The 13959-nt window shown below is 41.2% G+C and overlaps 2 protein-coding genes across 4 annotated transcripts; one reads left to right on the top strand and one right to left on the bottom strand.

Moving 5' to 3' along the window:
* Nucleotides 1-1646: 1646 nt before the first annotated feature.
* LOC135262830 (syntaxin-5-like) lies at nucleotides 1647-9805 on the top strand. 3 transcript variants are annotated; one of them, XM_064350128.1, is made up of 11 exons: nucleotides 1647-1742; nucleotides 3152-3394; nucleotides 3566-3636; nucleotides 4525-4580; nucleotides 4687-4757; nucleotides 4939-5055; nucleotides 5206-5262; nucleotides 5584-5665; nucleotides 5907-6007; nucleotides 6721-6842; nucleotides 6936-9805. In XM_064350128.1, the coding sequence occupies exons 2-11, from the start codon at nucleotides 3332-3334 to the stop codon at nucleotides 7093-7095; spliced, it is 900 nt and encodes a 299-aa protein (XP_064206198.1). In that variant the 5' UTR covers nucleotides 1647-1742; nucleotides 3152-3331; the 3' UTR covers nucleotides 7096-9805. The 3 variants fall into 3 exon arrangements, with proteins under 3 accessions (XP_064206198.1, XP_064206200.1, XP_064206199.1); XM_064350130.1 differs by having other exon boundaries at nucleotides 1666-1742; nucleotides 3191-3394; XM_064350129.1 differs by having other exon boundaries at nucleotides 1693-1770.
* zgc:162144 (RD3 domain-containing protein) lies at nucleotides 9211-13049 on the bottom strand. The gene is made up of 3 exons (XM_064350132.1): nucleotides 12855-13049; nucleotides 10682-10977; nucleotides 9211-9974 (listed from the first exon to the last, which is right to left on the bottom strand). The coding sequence occupies exons 2-3, from the start codon at nucleotides 10975-10977 to the stop codon at nucleotides 9620-9622; spliced, it is 651 nt and encodes a 216-aa protein (XP_064206202.1). The 5' UTR covers nucleotides 12855-13049; the 3' UTR covers nucleotides 9211-9619.
* Nucleotides 13050-13959: the final 910 nt, after the last annotated feature.

Raw genomic sequence — 13959 nt, 5'->3', positions numbered from 1 at the left:
GAGTATCTTAATCTGCTGTTTTAATACGAGACACGTTTTAGGTCTAGTAGTTTTGTTACCGGTTTTCTAAATTTAATTCGTTTTTATGAACATTTGTGGCCTACATTCACATTTGCAAAGGAAAAAATACTCAAAAAATGGCTACATGTTTATAATTTATTCAATGATTTGCTTTATTCATTAGTTTATATGATATGAGCCATTTCATTTTCTTGGAAGTTAGCTGTATTGTATCACATGCACACTGCCAAAAAGTGTGTAGGCACTCTATTAAAAAAGAGGCTATATATACAGGCATATATACAGGCTATATATCCACTCACTAACCTATGCACCAGTCTTGTATTACATTTTTACTGTTAGAGGTGCAGCTTGTTTACCTTCAATCATTTTCTCTTAGGTGGCCAATTGAAGAAAATACCAATATGTCATTGTGTGTGCATGTTTGTGCCCAACAGTTGCAGCTGTCCAAAAAGCACTAAGAGATCGTTCAGATAAATGGAAATGGAGAAGATGGATTTCATCCTATATCCAATGCCATGGGGGTCTCATTGTAGATAGGAGTTTTCTTTTTTTTTTTTTTTTTGTTGTTGTTGGAAATATGAATAATTTATTTCTTTTTGTATAAGTTCTGGTTTGACGGTTCCTCTTTGGCTATGTATACATTTTAGGTTGTACCTACTTTTGTTAAAAAGAAGCTAGTTTGATATCCCAGGGAAAAGATCTGATGAAAGCATGTTATGGATCATTTCTGTTGATTGTGATAACAAAGGTTATTAAAGCTACAAAAATACATGTCCATGCTTGACTTTGTGCTTCATTTTGTGAAAGCGTTGAGTGTTACTAAAGTTGTTACATGTAGAATAGTCACATAACTATGTAAACCTGTGACACACTTGAAACAGAGAGTGTATTCATCCCAAATTAACACAAAAAAAAATCAATTAAGAATGTAGCTATTTCTCAAAATGTTTGGCCTAATGCGCTGTTTTTGGCATACCCCATAGTAAAATATTCACAAAAGCAAACCTATGGTAAGAGTGGCAAGGTAGAACCCTTTTGGTTACGGGTATTCACTCTTTTCTGAAAGGGCTGGGTGCAGGTTTTTGTTCTAGCCCAGCACTAATTCTACTTATCAAGGTCTTGATTGAAGACTATTATCAGTAAATTAGTTGAATTGGATGTTGTAGTGCTGGGCTAAAATAAAAAACTTGCACCCACACCGGCCCTTGGATAAAATTGGACACCCCTGTCCATGGTGGTACAGAAGGACAGCAGTTTTGGGAGGTGGCCTGGCTGCCTGGGACACAGAGCAGGTCTGTTACCAGTATTAGGGACACATGACCAAAAATAAAATGCTCTTCAAAAAAATCGAATAACTAAGTGAATTTTCACACAATCCACACCAACTATCAAAAGTGTGCGCTTGGACAAATTGAAACAACATTAAACTGAAAATGTTTATATTAGGTATAAATTCTATATAAATCAGTTACAAATGTAAAATTTGCATTATCGTCGAAGCAAATGTTTAAAGTTAGGTTTGGGGTAAATAAAGTGCTGGGTAATACCTGCTTCGGCGAAGTTTTCTTTAGTTATCCTGTATTTGGGTTGCAATTTATCAGGCACATACTGATGTACGTGGCGTTGACGTCATCGTTTAAAGGTACCCGGATCAACACCCAACAGTCCTGGACTTCTGTTGCTGTGCAATGCTGAAAGATGGTTAAACTGATTTACCGGTAAGATGGTATCTTACTTTGTGGTCGTGTAAGTGGTTAGTTTAGATTTTTCTTATAAAATACTTGAAGACTGACTAACTCGTTTCGTACGAGTAGCCTATTCCATTGTAATGTGGAGACAGTTTGGGATGAAGAAATAGCCTAATAGCTATGGGTGTCGATATCGTTTCTATATTTTACTGCTAACCATATGTTTTGCAATATTTTGTGATTAAGCCTATATAATGATTTATTTTTGTTGGGGATGACAATGCTACTGTACTGTAGCCTAATATTTAGGATGCTGTAGCGGAGCTCCATTGCGTCGGCGTGAAGAAGAGAAAACGTGAAATATATTAAAGTAGAAATTACACATTGATAGACTATATCAGTGATATGACTGACGGCGATTCGCATAATCGGCTTCTGTAGGAGGGAAGCTGGCATGTTCCGTCTGCTGTATCCAAGACTGATGTCATTGTGTAAAACCGACGATAGCCTACTTTAAAAATGTCAACCAGTGTCAGAGTAATTTCGAGGGCAATGAATGGTGCTTGTCACATCGGAAGAGCTAGTCTTGTTGAATATTAACCCTGCTTTTACATCTTTTTCTATTGTTAGCTTTAAGAGCTACAACAAAAACATTTTAACCTTTAACCTAATTGTATCTTTATTCAAATGCACCCAAAAACACTCTGTCCTGAAGGGTAGATATGCAGAATTCTGTCAAGAGGGGAAACCCTGAGTATAGTTCATAACCCCTCTAGCAAAATGAGTTGTAATTATTTCAGTTGAACTGTTAATGAGGTATTGGGAGGTTCAGTGTTCAAAAGTAACTTAAGCCACACTGAAGTAGCCTTGTCTTTCTTCTGAATGAAATTTTCAACCACTGATGTTCCACCACAATGCTGGTTGCTTTCCTTGAAACCTGCACTTGTGAATATGTAGGCTACACTAGAAAAGAAATTGATTATTAGTTTTTTCGATCCCCATGCTTTAATTCTCTGCTTTAACTTTAACTTGAACATTCCCACTACTGTAGCTATGTAGTGCAGTAATATTCCTGAAAAGGAATTATCGCTGTCTGGCGATTATGACAGTAGTTAAGGTAGTTAAACTTCAAAAATTAAAATCTTAATTGACAAACATGGCATACAGTCATTATAATAGATACTTTCAAATGTGATGGGTACACTCCTAATCACGTCTCTTTGGTCATCCCCTAAAAAAGATGAAGCATGTCAGACTAAGAGCTCTTGGCTGAGATACCTGTTTAAATCCTGCAGCACACCTTTCTTCCTTTCTCATTTCCCTGTTTTAGTGCATTCACTCTCCTCCTGCCATGCTTATGCGGGAGTGACACCCAGTATGGACAACTCGCTGGTTTCTTCGGCATGGCCATTTTATAAGCCTTGCCTGTGTCTCTGTAGGTGATGTCCCTGAGCCCATGTGATCACCTGTTGTTACAGCCCTAGCAGCAGCCAGCAGGGGGCGTAACTCGGCTCTTTCCAAACGCAGCCACAGTTGGTCCTCCTGCAGGACACGCCCCCTGCCACCCTGTCCCTCTCTCCACCTTGCCTCCAGCAGCCCAGACTCTGGATGCAGGCATCATGTCTTGTCGAGACCGCACCAGTGAGTTTATGTCTGTCTGCGAATCCCTGGAGGGGAGACGGGTAAGACCTGCAAAGAGTTGCATGTTGCAGTAATCGCCATGCCTACATTTGTATTTAGAATAATTTTATGGTGTGATTTTTTAAAAAACCATTTAGCTAGATGTTGTCACTTCTGTCGCTTGTCTTCTTGTCTGTTAATTTGTACCTTTCTCCCTTTGTCTTTCTGTTCAGAACGGGATCCAGACATGTAAACCAGTCCCTAATGCCATCAGACAGCGCAGTGACTTTACTGTCATGGCAAAGTCAGTCCCTACGTTACACTATTACTTCTATAGCAATTCCTTTTGTAACTCCTGATATCATTTGGTGCATTTGACGTTTGTGTAAAGTTGTTACCTATGTTATCGGGGTCAATTTACTAATGGAGATCACAAGTAGGCCATTGAACTTGTTAAACTGAGAGGCCCAGTCAAAGGAAAGTGAGCACATACAAATATATCTGAAATATTTTATTTTGCCTCCTCAGTTCAAATGCATAACCTTAACTGGCTTTATGCATTCAGAATATTCTGTACTGCTAGTTAGCTGCAAGAGATTACTGTGCATATCAACTGTCATTTCATGCCTAGTTTCACCAGCAGTTAGTACACTTGATTGGATCATTTTTTACTCCTGAATTTACCCAGAGCCCGCATCAACAAATTCTCTTAGGCTCTGTATAAAGAAGGCCTGCAGCACCTCCAAGTTATGTTTAAAATTAAGCTGCAAAAAAGCTACAGTGAATAAGGCCCAGCAGTTTACAGCCTTCTCATTTAGTACAGTTGCACATTTAAAGATAACGTGGCGTGCTAATCCCAGGTGAAATGTGTTGTGCAAATGTAGATGTATCAGAATATTTAATCCCATACTGTAGATGCATTAAGACATTATGAAGTAAAGATAGATGTTCTGTTGACAGAATATCTTGTGTTGGGTGAATAGATTTAGATTTGCGTGATATTAGTGGATTGCGTATGGTTGGAGACTTACTGCGTGTTGCTTGCACCTGCTAAGGACATTTACAAAAAATCATAACCCTACCAATACATGCTAACTGTAACAATACTGACAATAATGGATCCATTATATTTAACAATGCTTCAATTTATTTTCTTTTTTCTCTCTCCCCCCACTCCCCCTTTCTTATTCAGGAGAATAGGAAAGGACTTGAACAATACTTTTGCCAAACTGGAAAAGCTGACAATCTGTAAGATACTGTTAGCTAATATTTTAATCAATTGTGTAAAAAAAAAGAAAAAAAATGCCCTTGGATACGAGGTCAAGAGAAGTAAAGCTCTTTGTTTATGTTCTAGTTGCCAAGAGAAAATCGTTGTTTGATGACAAAGCTGTGGAGATTGAAGAGCTGACATACATCATTAAACAGGTACGAAACTACCAAGTGATTCTCACAGAGTAGAATAGACTTGATGTGTACAAAAGTAGACATTTAACAGCTGTTGAATATTTCATGTAGTGTTGGAGTCTTGTATAAATATCCAGAAAGATAACTTATCCATCTGATCATAATCTTTTACTTCTGTCTTCTCTCTATATCTCTGTGTCAGGACATCACCAGCCTGAATAAGCAGATAGCGCAGTTACAGGAGCTGGTGCGCTCCCGTAGCAGTCAGAATGGAAGACATGTCCAAACACATTCCAACAGCATCATGGTCTTGCTGCAGGTCAGTGTAGACCACCCCCTCCGTACATGCAGGACTGTGACAGTACAGACAGAAAGCCGATAACAGCATGCTAAGTGCTAAGTCTGTTACTCAAATGCACAAGGCCGGATGACATACTTCTTTATCTGAGCTCATTTTCTTTTATTTTAGTCCAAACTGGCGTCTATGTCAAATGACTTCAAATCAGTGCTGGAGGTGAGAACAGAGGTAAGACGCACAGAAGCGGTTCCATTGCATTCACAAAGGCAGATGGCCAGATTTCACGCACATTCATGCTGTACATCGGATATTCTGCCATTCGGTATATCCGACGAACATTATTAATTTGGCTGACTTAGTCTACGTAATCTTAATGCTCAGTTATCAGAGGGTAATCATTTATCATTTAATCATTATGACAATTTCGAAAAAATGCTTCTTTTAACCATGTAATTTTAAATGCAACTGCTCTCATATTCAGTCAGTTCTTTATTGGTCTTTCCCCACTCTCTCTCTCCCCCTCCCTCTCTCCCTTCTGTCTTTCTGTAGAATCTTAAGCAGCAGCACAGTAGAAGAGAGCAGTTTTCCCAGTCCCTGCTCCCAGCCTTCCCTCTAGAAACCAGCAACCCCAGTAAGAGAGCTGTAATCCTCAACCTTACCCTTTTAGTCTTTAAGGTTAAGTTTACTGTCCAGATGCCTGCCATGAACCAGTCTTTTTAAAGCCGTTGGGAAGAATGCACAGCAGCTAAATGGGCAGGTTGCAATATGAACAACTAAGTCTGGACTGGATTAAGGTGAAATGTGACATTTCTTCTCCCCATCCCTCTGTATTTCTCCATGACTCTTTCTGACTCTACCTCTCGCTCCTCCAGACAGTTCGCTGTTGATGCTGGAAGATGCAAGGAGATCTATGGACGTGTCTATAGACATGGACCCTCGGTCCAGTCAGCAGCTGCTGCTCATAAACGAACAGGTGAATGCTCTGACCACACTGATACTGCCTCCGCCTTGGCTGGGAGTGAGACACTGAAACTCAGTTGAAGTAAATTATATGCACTCTGACTGTGAAGGCTTTAGATAGTCTCCAAGCAATTGGATTACAAAAAATTCTTATTTAGTGTATTAAAATATTTCTGAACTATGCAAGTTACACAATCACAAAGGACTATATTTCTCTGGCTGGGTGCAGAACAGTTGAACTAAAACTCTTGCCAGTGTGCAGTGCACTTGAACTCTGCCTGGGTGCAGTGCAGTTGAGCTGAAACTTCTGTAATTGTGATAAGCAATGAAATGGTGTTTAAGACATGTACAGCAATCACCAAACTCCTTTATTCAGTGTCTGCCTTCATTGCTTTAGAAGGAAACCGCTTCCAAAGCAAATGGCACAAAAACAACCTTACCTTCTGGTGCCAAAGGGAAATCACTTTCTTCCATTGCTATAATTGAAATGAAGGAGGATATTGGTGTCTCTGAATTCATGACTCTTTGGGAAAGACATCAAAAGCAAATAGCAGCTGAGAGGAAGATAGAGAAATAGCACCAGTGTTTTAACCGGTTTTAACTGGTTTGACAGTTTGACAGGAAAATCTCAATGGTGGCCAGATGAATTGAATTGCCACTTTTGATGCATACTCTCCATGTTCCCTAACTGAACCTGTGTTATCTATGCCTGGTATCTGTGTTCAGGACTCGTACATCCAGAGCCGGGCAGACACCATGCAGAACATTGAGTCGACCATTGTTGAGCTGGGCTTCATATTTCAGCAGCTGGCACACATGGTAAAAGAGCAGGAGGAGACGGTACAGAGGTGAGAGTGAATGAGAACCTTGAATGAGAAAGTCAGAGCGATTTGGGTTTGCCCCCTAAGATGACCCTCTTTCCTCTCTCTTCCCCCATCAAGGATTGATGCCAATGTGGAGGACACCCAGCTCAACGTGGTCGCCGCCCATGCCGAGATACTCAAATACTTCCAGTCCGTTTCCTCAAATCGCTGGCTACTTATCAAAATCTTCCTCATCCTCATTGTCTTCTTCATTGTCTTTGTTGTCTTCTTGGCTTAAGAGCAGATAAGGAGGCAGTGACAGATTATTTGGGAGACTTAGAGAAGAGATTTGCCCTTAATGTGGGAAGCACCTTGAAGCAAGAGAAATATGTGGTGGGGTGTTAATTCTTGAAGGGCAGAAAGAGTAATGCGCATGTGAAAATCTAGAGGCCTTAGTGTGTGTTAATCCTTTCTCTCCTTCTATATCACTCTCTTTCATGAGAGATCGTAAATGTACTGATTTATGGAATGCTTTATTTCTCAGACATGGGTTGCATAAACTGTATCACTTCAACACCTTTCGGGTACTTTCAAGCATTTAAGACTTGATGTTGCAGTTGCAGGAAGGCAACTAAACAATGAAAGACTGCCCTCCAGCAGGCACTTTGTGAAACCTGAGAATTTCACAGATACTGATAAATCAAAAAAACACAGATACTGTTAAATCCTGACCTAAGACAAAGTCATACATTTAAATGTATGACTTGCTCATTGTTGCCTTTTAGGGTGGAAGTTCACTTTTTGCTTTAGTTTGATCTTTCTTCCTGCAAATAAGCCGAAAATTTCTTTTAAAGGTTTTTGTGGACAGTCAAGACCAAAGTCACTCCTTTATCCACCTGCTGTGTTCCCCCTCTTTCAATTACATTTCCTACCTCTCCAAATGTTAAGAACTAATGTGAATTTAAGGATGGTCTAACCTTATTTAACTTTCTTTTAACTTATTTAAAAGAAAAAATATCTTTTTGCTTATTTAACTTTTGCTAAATTTTACTTTAACTTTGTATTTACCTTGATGACAATTTATTTTTTTCGAAATTCCGTTTAAATTATTTTCAGCTAAGGGTTTCTATGGTTTTAATTGTAAATAATATGTTGAAAATATACGTACCTTATTTAAAAAAAAAACTTGTGTCATTCTGTGGTTTATATGTCCACGCATTTTTAGTTGTGTTTCGGCATGCATATATTTGGCCAGTGAAATTCATACATTGGTACCGTACTCCACAGTTTAAGATCTGTAATCAGACAATTCACGTGTGGGTAACCCCTTAAGTTGCATGGGCCGGAGTGAGTTTATTTTTATTCATTCCCTTTTTTACGGTGAAATTTTCAATCAGTCTGGTCACACAATAGACAATTTGAAAGTGTGAAAATCCCTATGAACAAATTTACCATGCCAGTGTTTTAGCGACAACAGTTCCTTGTTTTGTAACGTCGGACGGCAGAACAAGCTTGAGTGGTCTTCACATTCCTTACGTTTTGGAACTCCACAGACAACACAAATCACAATAGAGTAGATATGTCTGTCATGGTAAGAATCCAGCAAACAAATCCATAGTCATTTTTAATCCCAAAAAAGTACTAACTTGGAAAAACCTTGATAGAATGTCCAGTGTTCACTTGCAAATTCTTCGGAGGAGTTATTGTTGTCCGTTTTGTAGTTGCATACACGCCGGAAGTATTGTCTACAAAATAATGTAATCTCAGTTTGTATAGATTCTCTGGAACAAAATAAGCCCATAAGCCTCTCTGGCCAGTACTGGCTAAGCAGTCCCTCAGTATAGCCCTTTAATAAATGCTGAGACACCCAAGCACTAAGATGGATCTTTTTGGTTATGTGTGCATTTTATCACTATGTCTGTAACCAGTGTCCTATCTGTTTGATTGGATGTCCTTGTCCTGGCTTACCATTTAACTTCCCCGCCTGTGAGTCCACTTATCATTAACATTCTTCACACTGTAGCCCCTGCACTATGTAGCAAGGCCACGGTGTGGAGCATAGTGCATGTCATATACAGTGAGTGATGTACAACTTCACTCATTGCTGTTTGGACATCTTCATATGTTTTATGTTCAAGTTGTTTTATTGTAGTCATTATGTAGCTGAAACCCAGTCCATAGTAGTTTCTGATTTTTACATTGTTTGCTGGGCTTCCCGGTGACAGGATCAGTGTGACAACCTGACTGCTCTGCAGAGGGATGATGGGTTCCATTTATTTTGAGGGATTTTTTGTATGATATGGGAGTGCGGCAAAACATCGAAAAGGTCTTGAATCAATTGAACTGGTCCAGTATGACAAAGAACATTATGAGGATTTTGTATGTTGAAAAAATACATTTGTTGACCATGAAATATGAAAGCAGGTAAATTTATTTAAGCAATGTAACTCAACTGCAGTTTGGGAGGAAACACCCAAAGACTAAATTAGGAAACATGGCATTGGACATCTTTACTGGAAAAAAGTTCTAAGGTATTGATTCAATGGAATCTTTTTGCATTCATTTAGACACACGTAATATTTTAGATATTTACATCAACAAAATCACCATATGGTATCAGGCATCACATATATGTACTTTTTCCAAGTCTGTCTGATCGGGTAACTGTACATGTATTAAATGCAGCTTTAGTAGTATAAATGTTATTCAAGTGAGAATATGCATTTCTGCCACACCCTTCACGGTCTTCCTACCAAACATCGTACCCTTCTCTCCTATCGTCGCCGTTTCTCCCCTCTCACCCCTCCTCTCTACCTCCTCCCTTAACTTTGTGCACTCTCCTCCATGGGGGTAATGTCTGGCATGCTCCTCACCCTCCTGGTCCTTCCTTGGACCCCCATCGGCAACCCCTCCTCCTCCTCCTCCTCCACCGGCCACGGCTCCCCTTCCTGCTCCGGAAGACCCCCGCCCCGGAAGGGGTTGATGCGGAACTTGGAGCGGAAGGTGACCAGGGACAGGCTCTTGCTGCGCGGCTTGTGAAAGCGACTGGCCTGCTCCCTCATCCTCTCCTCCTCCAGCCCCAGGGCATCATCCTCCAGGCAGTCGCTCAGCACCGAGCGGAAGATGCGCGGCACTTCGTTCACATCCGGCTCAAACTCCGTCACCAGCTTCCTGAACCTGGAGTGGGAACGAGGGCCAAGAGTAAGGACTGACTTGTTTTACTTTCACTGTTTAAAAAAAAAAAAATCTGGATCAGTTTTCAGTTCAGAGTAATTCTTTAATCTTTGTGGAATTCTCTTTTCAAACATCTTTTATTCATGGGTTTCTTATTTTGGAAGAGTGGCTTAAATCCATGTCCAGTTAATCAGTACATTAGAACTGTACCTGTGCAACCTTTGCTTCCTGAAGAGGGCTGGTTGAGGACACAAGGTTATATATTTTTTTTGAGGCAGAGAGGCTATTTGATTTCTTTCTTATGGACTCAGCAGTACTGCCTGGTACTTATATAATTAAGTCATGAATTTGTTCAATACAGCAAGACTACACCAGACTAGTAGTGTCTTATACCAAATGTATAAGACGCTACTAGTGTAGGCCAAGTTTGTAGTTGGGAGTCAAATGCAGTTCAGCGGTGTTACTTCTTTTAGTAACAGTGATGAAAGCCTGAGCTAGCCTAATGGCACACTGGACCTTAAAACAGCGTCAGTTAAAATTCCAGACAAACTTAGTATTAAAGTAACTATAGTTTTCTAAATGGCTGCTTAAAATGCAGGAAAGAACGGAAAGGATCAGACCTTGGCATTAACATCTTTCTCGGATCTCACAAACCCCCAAACTCTTTGAACCCCCACTTCCTAGAATGACAGCACATTTGACGCTCCCACCTCAGTATGACGGGGCCGCACTGGGAAGGGGGGATCTTGGCACACAGGCCCTGCAGCTCCAGCACCTCGCCGGGGGTGAGCTCGTAGGCATGTTTCGGGGGATTGGCAGCCAGCCAGCTGTAGTCCACGGAAGAGCTCCGCCTGCGCCCCTCCGTCGCCCTCTCCTGGCGGAGCCGCTCGGTGCGTTTCAGCAGCGCGCCCAGCTCCAGCATCAGGGTGTCGGTCACCATCTCCTCTGGAGACCGCTGGCCAGGGAGCTGAGGCTCTGTGGAGAACAAGGCCGACCAGGGGAACATCTGGAGAGGAGAAGGAGAAAGTGCGTGAGCGGAGCATTGGAAGATAAGCAAGGACTGGTCCAAAACATTTTATGCAGTACATGAAGCCTGTGTGCATTATTTGTTTCACAGTGTGTCATAAAAGCCAACTGGAGCAGCTCCAAGCGAGTGTATACACTCAGTGGCCACTTTATTGGGTACACCTGTTTCCTATCTGGTGCTGGGTAGAACCCCCTTTTGCCTCCAGAACAGCCTGAGTTGTTCACGTTATGGATTCAACAAAGTGCTGGAAACATTCCTTTGGGATTTTGGCCCATGCTGACTTGCTAGCATCATGCAGTTTGTGCAGATTTTTCTACCTTACATTCATGCTGCGCACCTTATATATATATATATAGACTGCGGCCATAAAGGGATGCACATGGTCAGCAACAATGCTTAGGTGTGTGGCATTCAAATGATGCTCAACTTATATTGTGCCCCTACACTATAACACCACCTCCACCACCACCAGTCTGCAACATTGACAGAGGGTAGGATAGACCCATGGATTCTTGCAACTTACACCAAATTTTCACCCTACCACCTGCACGTCACAGGAGAAATTGAGATTTTTCAGACCAGGCAACGCTTTTCCAGCGTTCAGTCATCCAGTTTTGATAATCATTTGCCGACTGTAGTCCTATCGTTCTGTTCTTAGCTGACAGGACTGGAACTCAGTGTGGTCTTCTGCTGCTGTTGCACATCCACTTCAAGGTTCAATGCCTTGTGCCTTTCAGAGATGTCCGTCTGCACACCACTATTGTAAACAGCTGTTATTTGAGCATCTGCGACCTTTTATAGCTTGAACAAGTCTGTCCATGCTCCTCTGACCTCTGTCGTTAACAAGATATTTTTGCCCACAGAACTGCTGCTCACTGGATGTTTTTTGTTTATTGCAACACTCTCTATAAATCTCTAAAAACTGTAGTGTGAAAATCTCAGGAGGGCAGCTGTGTCAGAGATTCTGAAACACCACGTCTGGCACCATACCATGGTCAATGTCGCTTAGATCACGCATCCACGTCCCCATGTCTGCATGGTTTATATATTGAGTTGCAGCCATGTGATTTGCTGTTTGAAGGAGCAGGCTATTAGCTTTAATGTGCAGATGTGCGTAAAAAAGAGGGCACTGAGTGTATCTTCCATGAGTCTTCCATGAGGGACAGGGCAGCAAAGCCCACTTCACTAAGTCAATATTTGGTCAACATAGTCTTAAAACTATGTCCTTTCCATGATCAAATGTGTGCCACAGTAATTTCCACATTGTAAGGACAAGGCCCTGATATAGCCATGACAACTACAGAAACACTGACTAAAACTCGGTTACCAATCTTAGAAAGAAACACATTTTGCTCCACGTGTCTCACCACCGGAATGGAGTGGAATTACACGTGAGATTTGAGTGAATGCAGACAATGTGTAGAGCTTTGCATGGCATCAGAAGAGGATTACCACAGCTTTGGCTAAAAATAATGATAATAATAATGATGCCATGCCCTGGAATAAGTACTTCAGGTACACACGTTCCAGTATCATCCACTTCCATTGTGATCTGAAGCAGACCATACTGAAAATGTGATGTGCTCAATAGTTGAAGGTTGTTGCTGACAGTCCCAAAGGTGAATGGATGTGCCCTCATTCAGAGGGACAGACGAGGACACACTCAGAAAAACCCAGCAGTTGTATGAATATACAAGCTAAAACAGCAACACACCTAGCCAGTGCAAAGAGGTCAGACATTAAGACTTAACACCTAAATTGTGTGTAAAATATATAAAGCTCACAAGCATATATTTTGGCATCCACATTTAAATGAAGCAAAGATAAAATGTATTTTAGAAACATATCCTTCTTACCTTGGCCGTTATGTGCAATGATAGCTGTAAATTCAAAATTCAGTTTGATATGAGCTGAAGACGGATCTTCCAGTATCTCCTCATTTACTGGAATCCCACACTCCTACTAAGGTATGTGCCCCTACCTCTCACAGCAACAGATACCTGGCTGTGCAGTGTGGGAGACAACACAAGAACGGACTGTAATCCGCCTTTAATACGACAGCGCACTGCCCTGGTATTACCTGATCAGCACTTCCAGACACCACCAGCCACCCAACGTGTGTTTGGGTATATTTAGCTGCGTTGCAGTGCCCTCATACGTGCATGACGCGCTTGTTATACATTACTTAGCATACTTATAAGTTATAATTAGCCTGGAGGCATTGTCTCAATGTCATGATTTGGCAAGATGATCATGGTTAAAATATTTTCGAAGACAGAAAATGTTTTTAACAGTTGCAAGAAAAGAATTTGGTATACTTTCAGAGAATATGGTTCCACGTGCAAGTATGGTAGTGCTCTGATATTACCACCAAATAAGGCTTGACTCTTAAGTAATGGAAGTTACATTTATAAAGGCCAGCCTTGTGAAGCTGACGATAGCTACTCATAAATAACTGTCAAATGAGGACCTTTTAAACATAACACTTTACCACATAGCCAACCCTCCCCAAGACCAGGAGTGTCCAGCCCTGGTCCAGGGGAGCCACAGGGTCTGCTGGTTTTTGTTTTCACTTTAAATACAACCACATCAGACCCAAGAAATCAGGTGAGGTGAGTTAACTGTGTAATCGACTGCTTTAACTGATCAATAAGCGCCAAGAAACGGCAAAAAAAACACAGTAGACCCTGTAGTTTTCGGGGACCTGGGTTGGCAACCTCTGCCCTCAACAGACAGACAGACAGACTAACACGTCTGAATAGGGCTGTCATTCCGAGCACAAGATCTTCTCGGCTCTCACACAGGTGATAGTGTCCCGTCAGAATTCCGACACACTCAGCAGGATTACAGTTCTATATTACACCGTACAGCTGGGCCGTAATCCAGGATTACATAAAGAAGCGCCTTCTATGTTCCACAATACCTGTACAAAATAATGCATCACGTCTGCTGTAAATGTAT

The sequence above is a fragment of the Anguilla rostrata genome, chromosome 9, assembly GCF_018555375.3.
Source record: "Anguilla rostrata isolate EN2019 chromosome 9, ASM1855537v3, whole genome shotgun sequence".
NCBI classification, from domain to species: Eukaryota; Metazoa; Chordata; class Actinopteri; order Anguilliformes; family Anguillidae; genus Anguilla; species Anguilla rostrata.
Note: the sequence above shows the minus strand (reverse complement) of the source record. Positions and strands in the feature narration are given on the sequence as shown.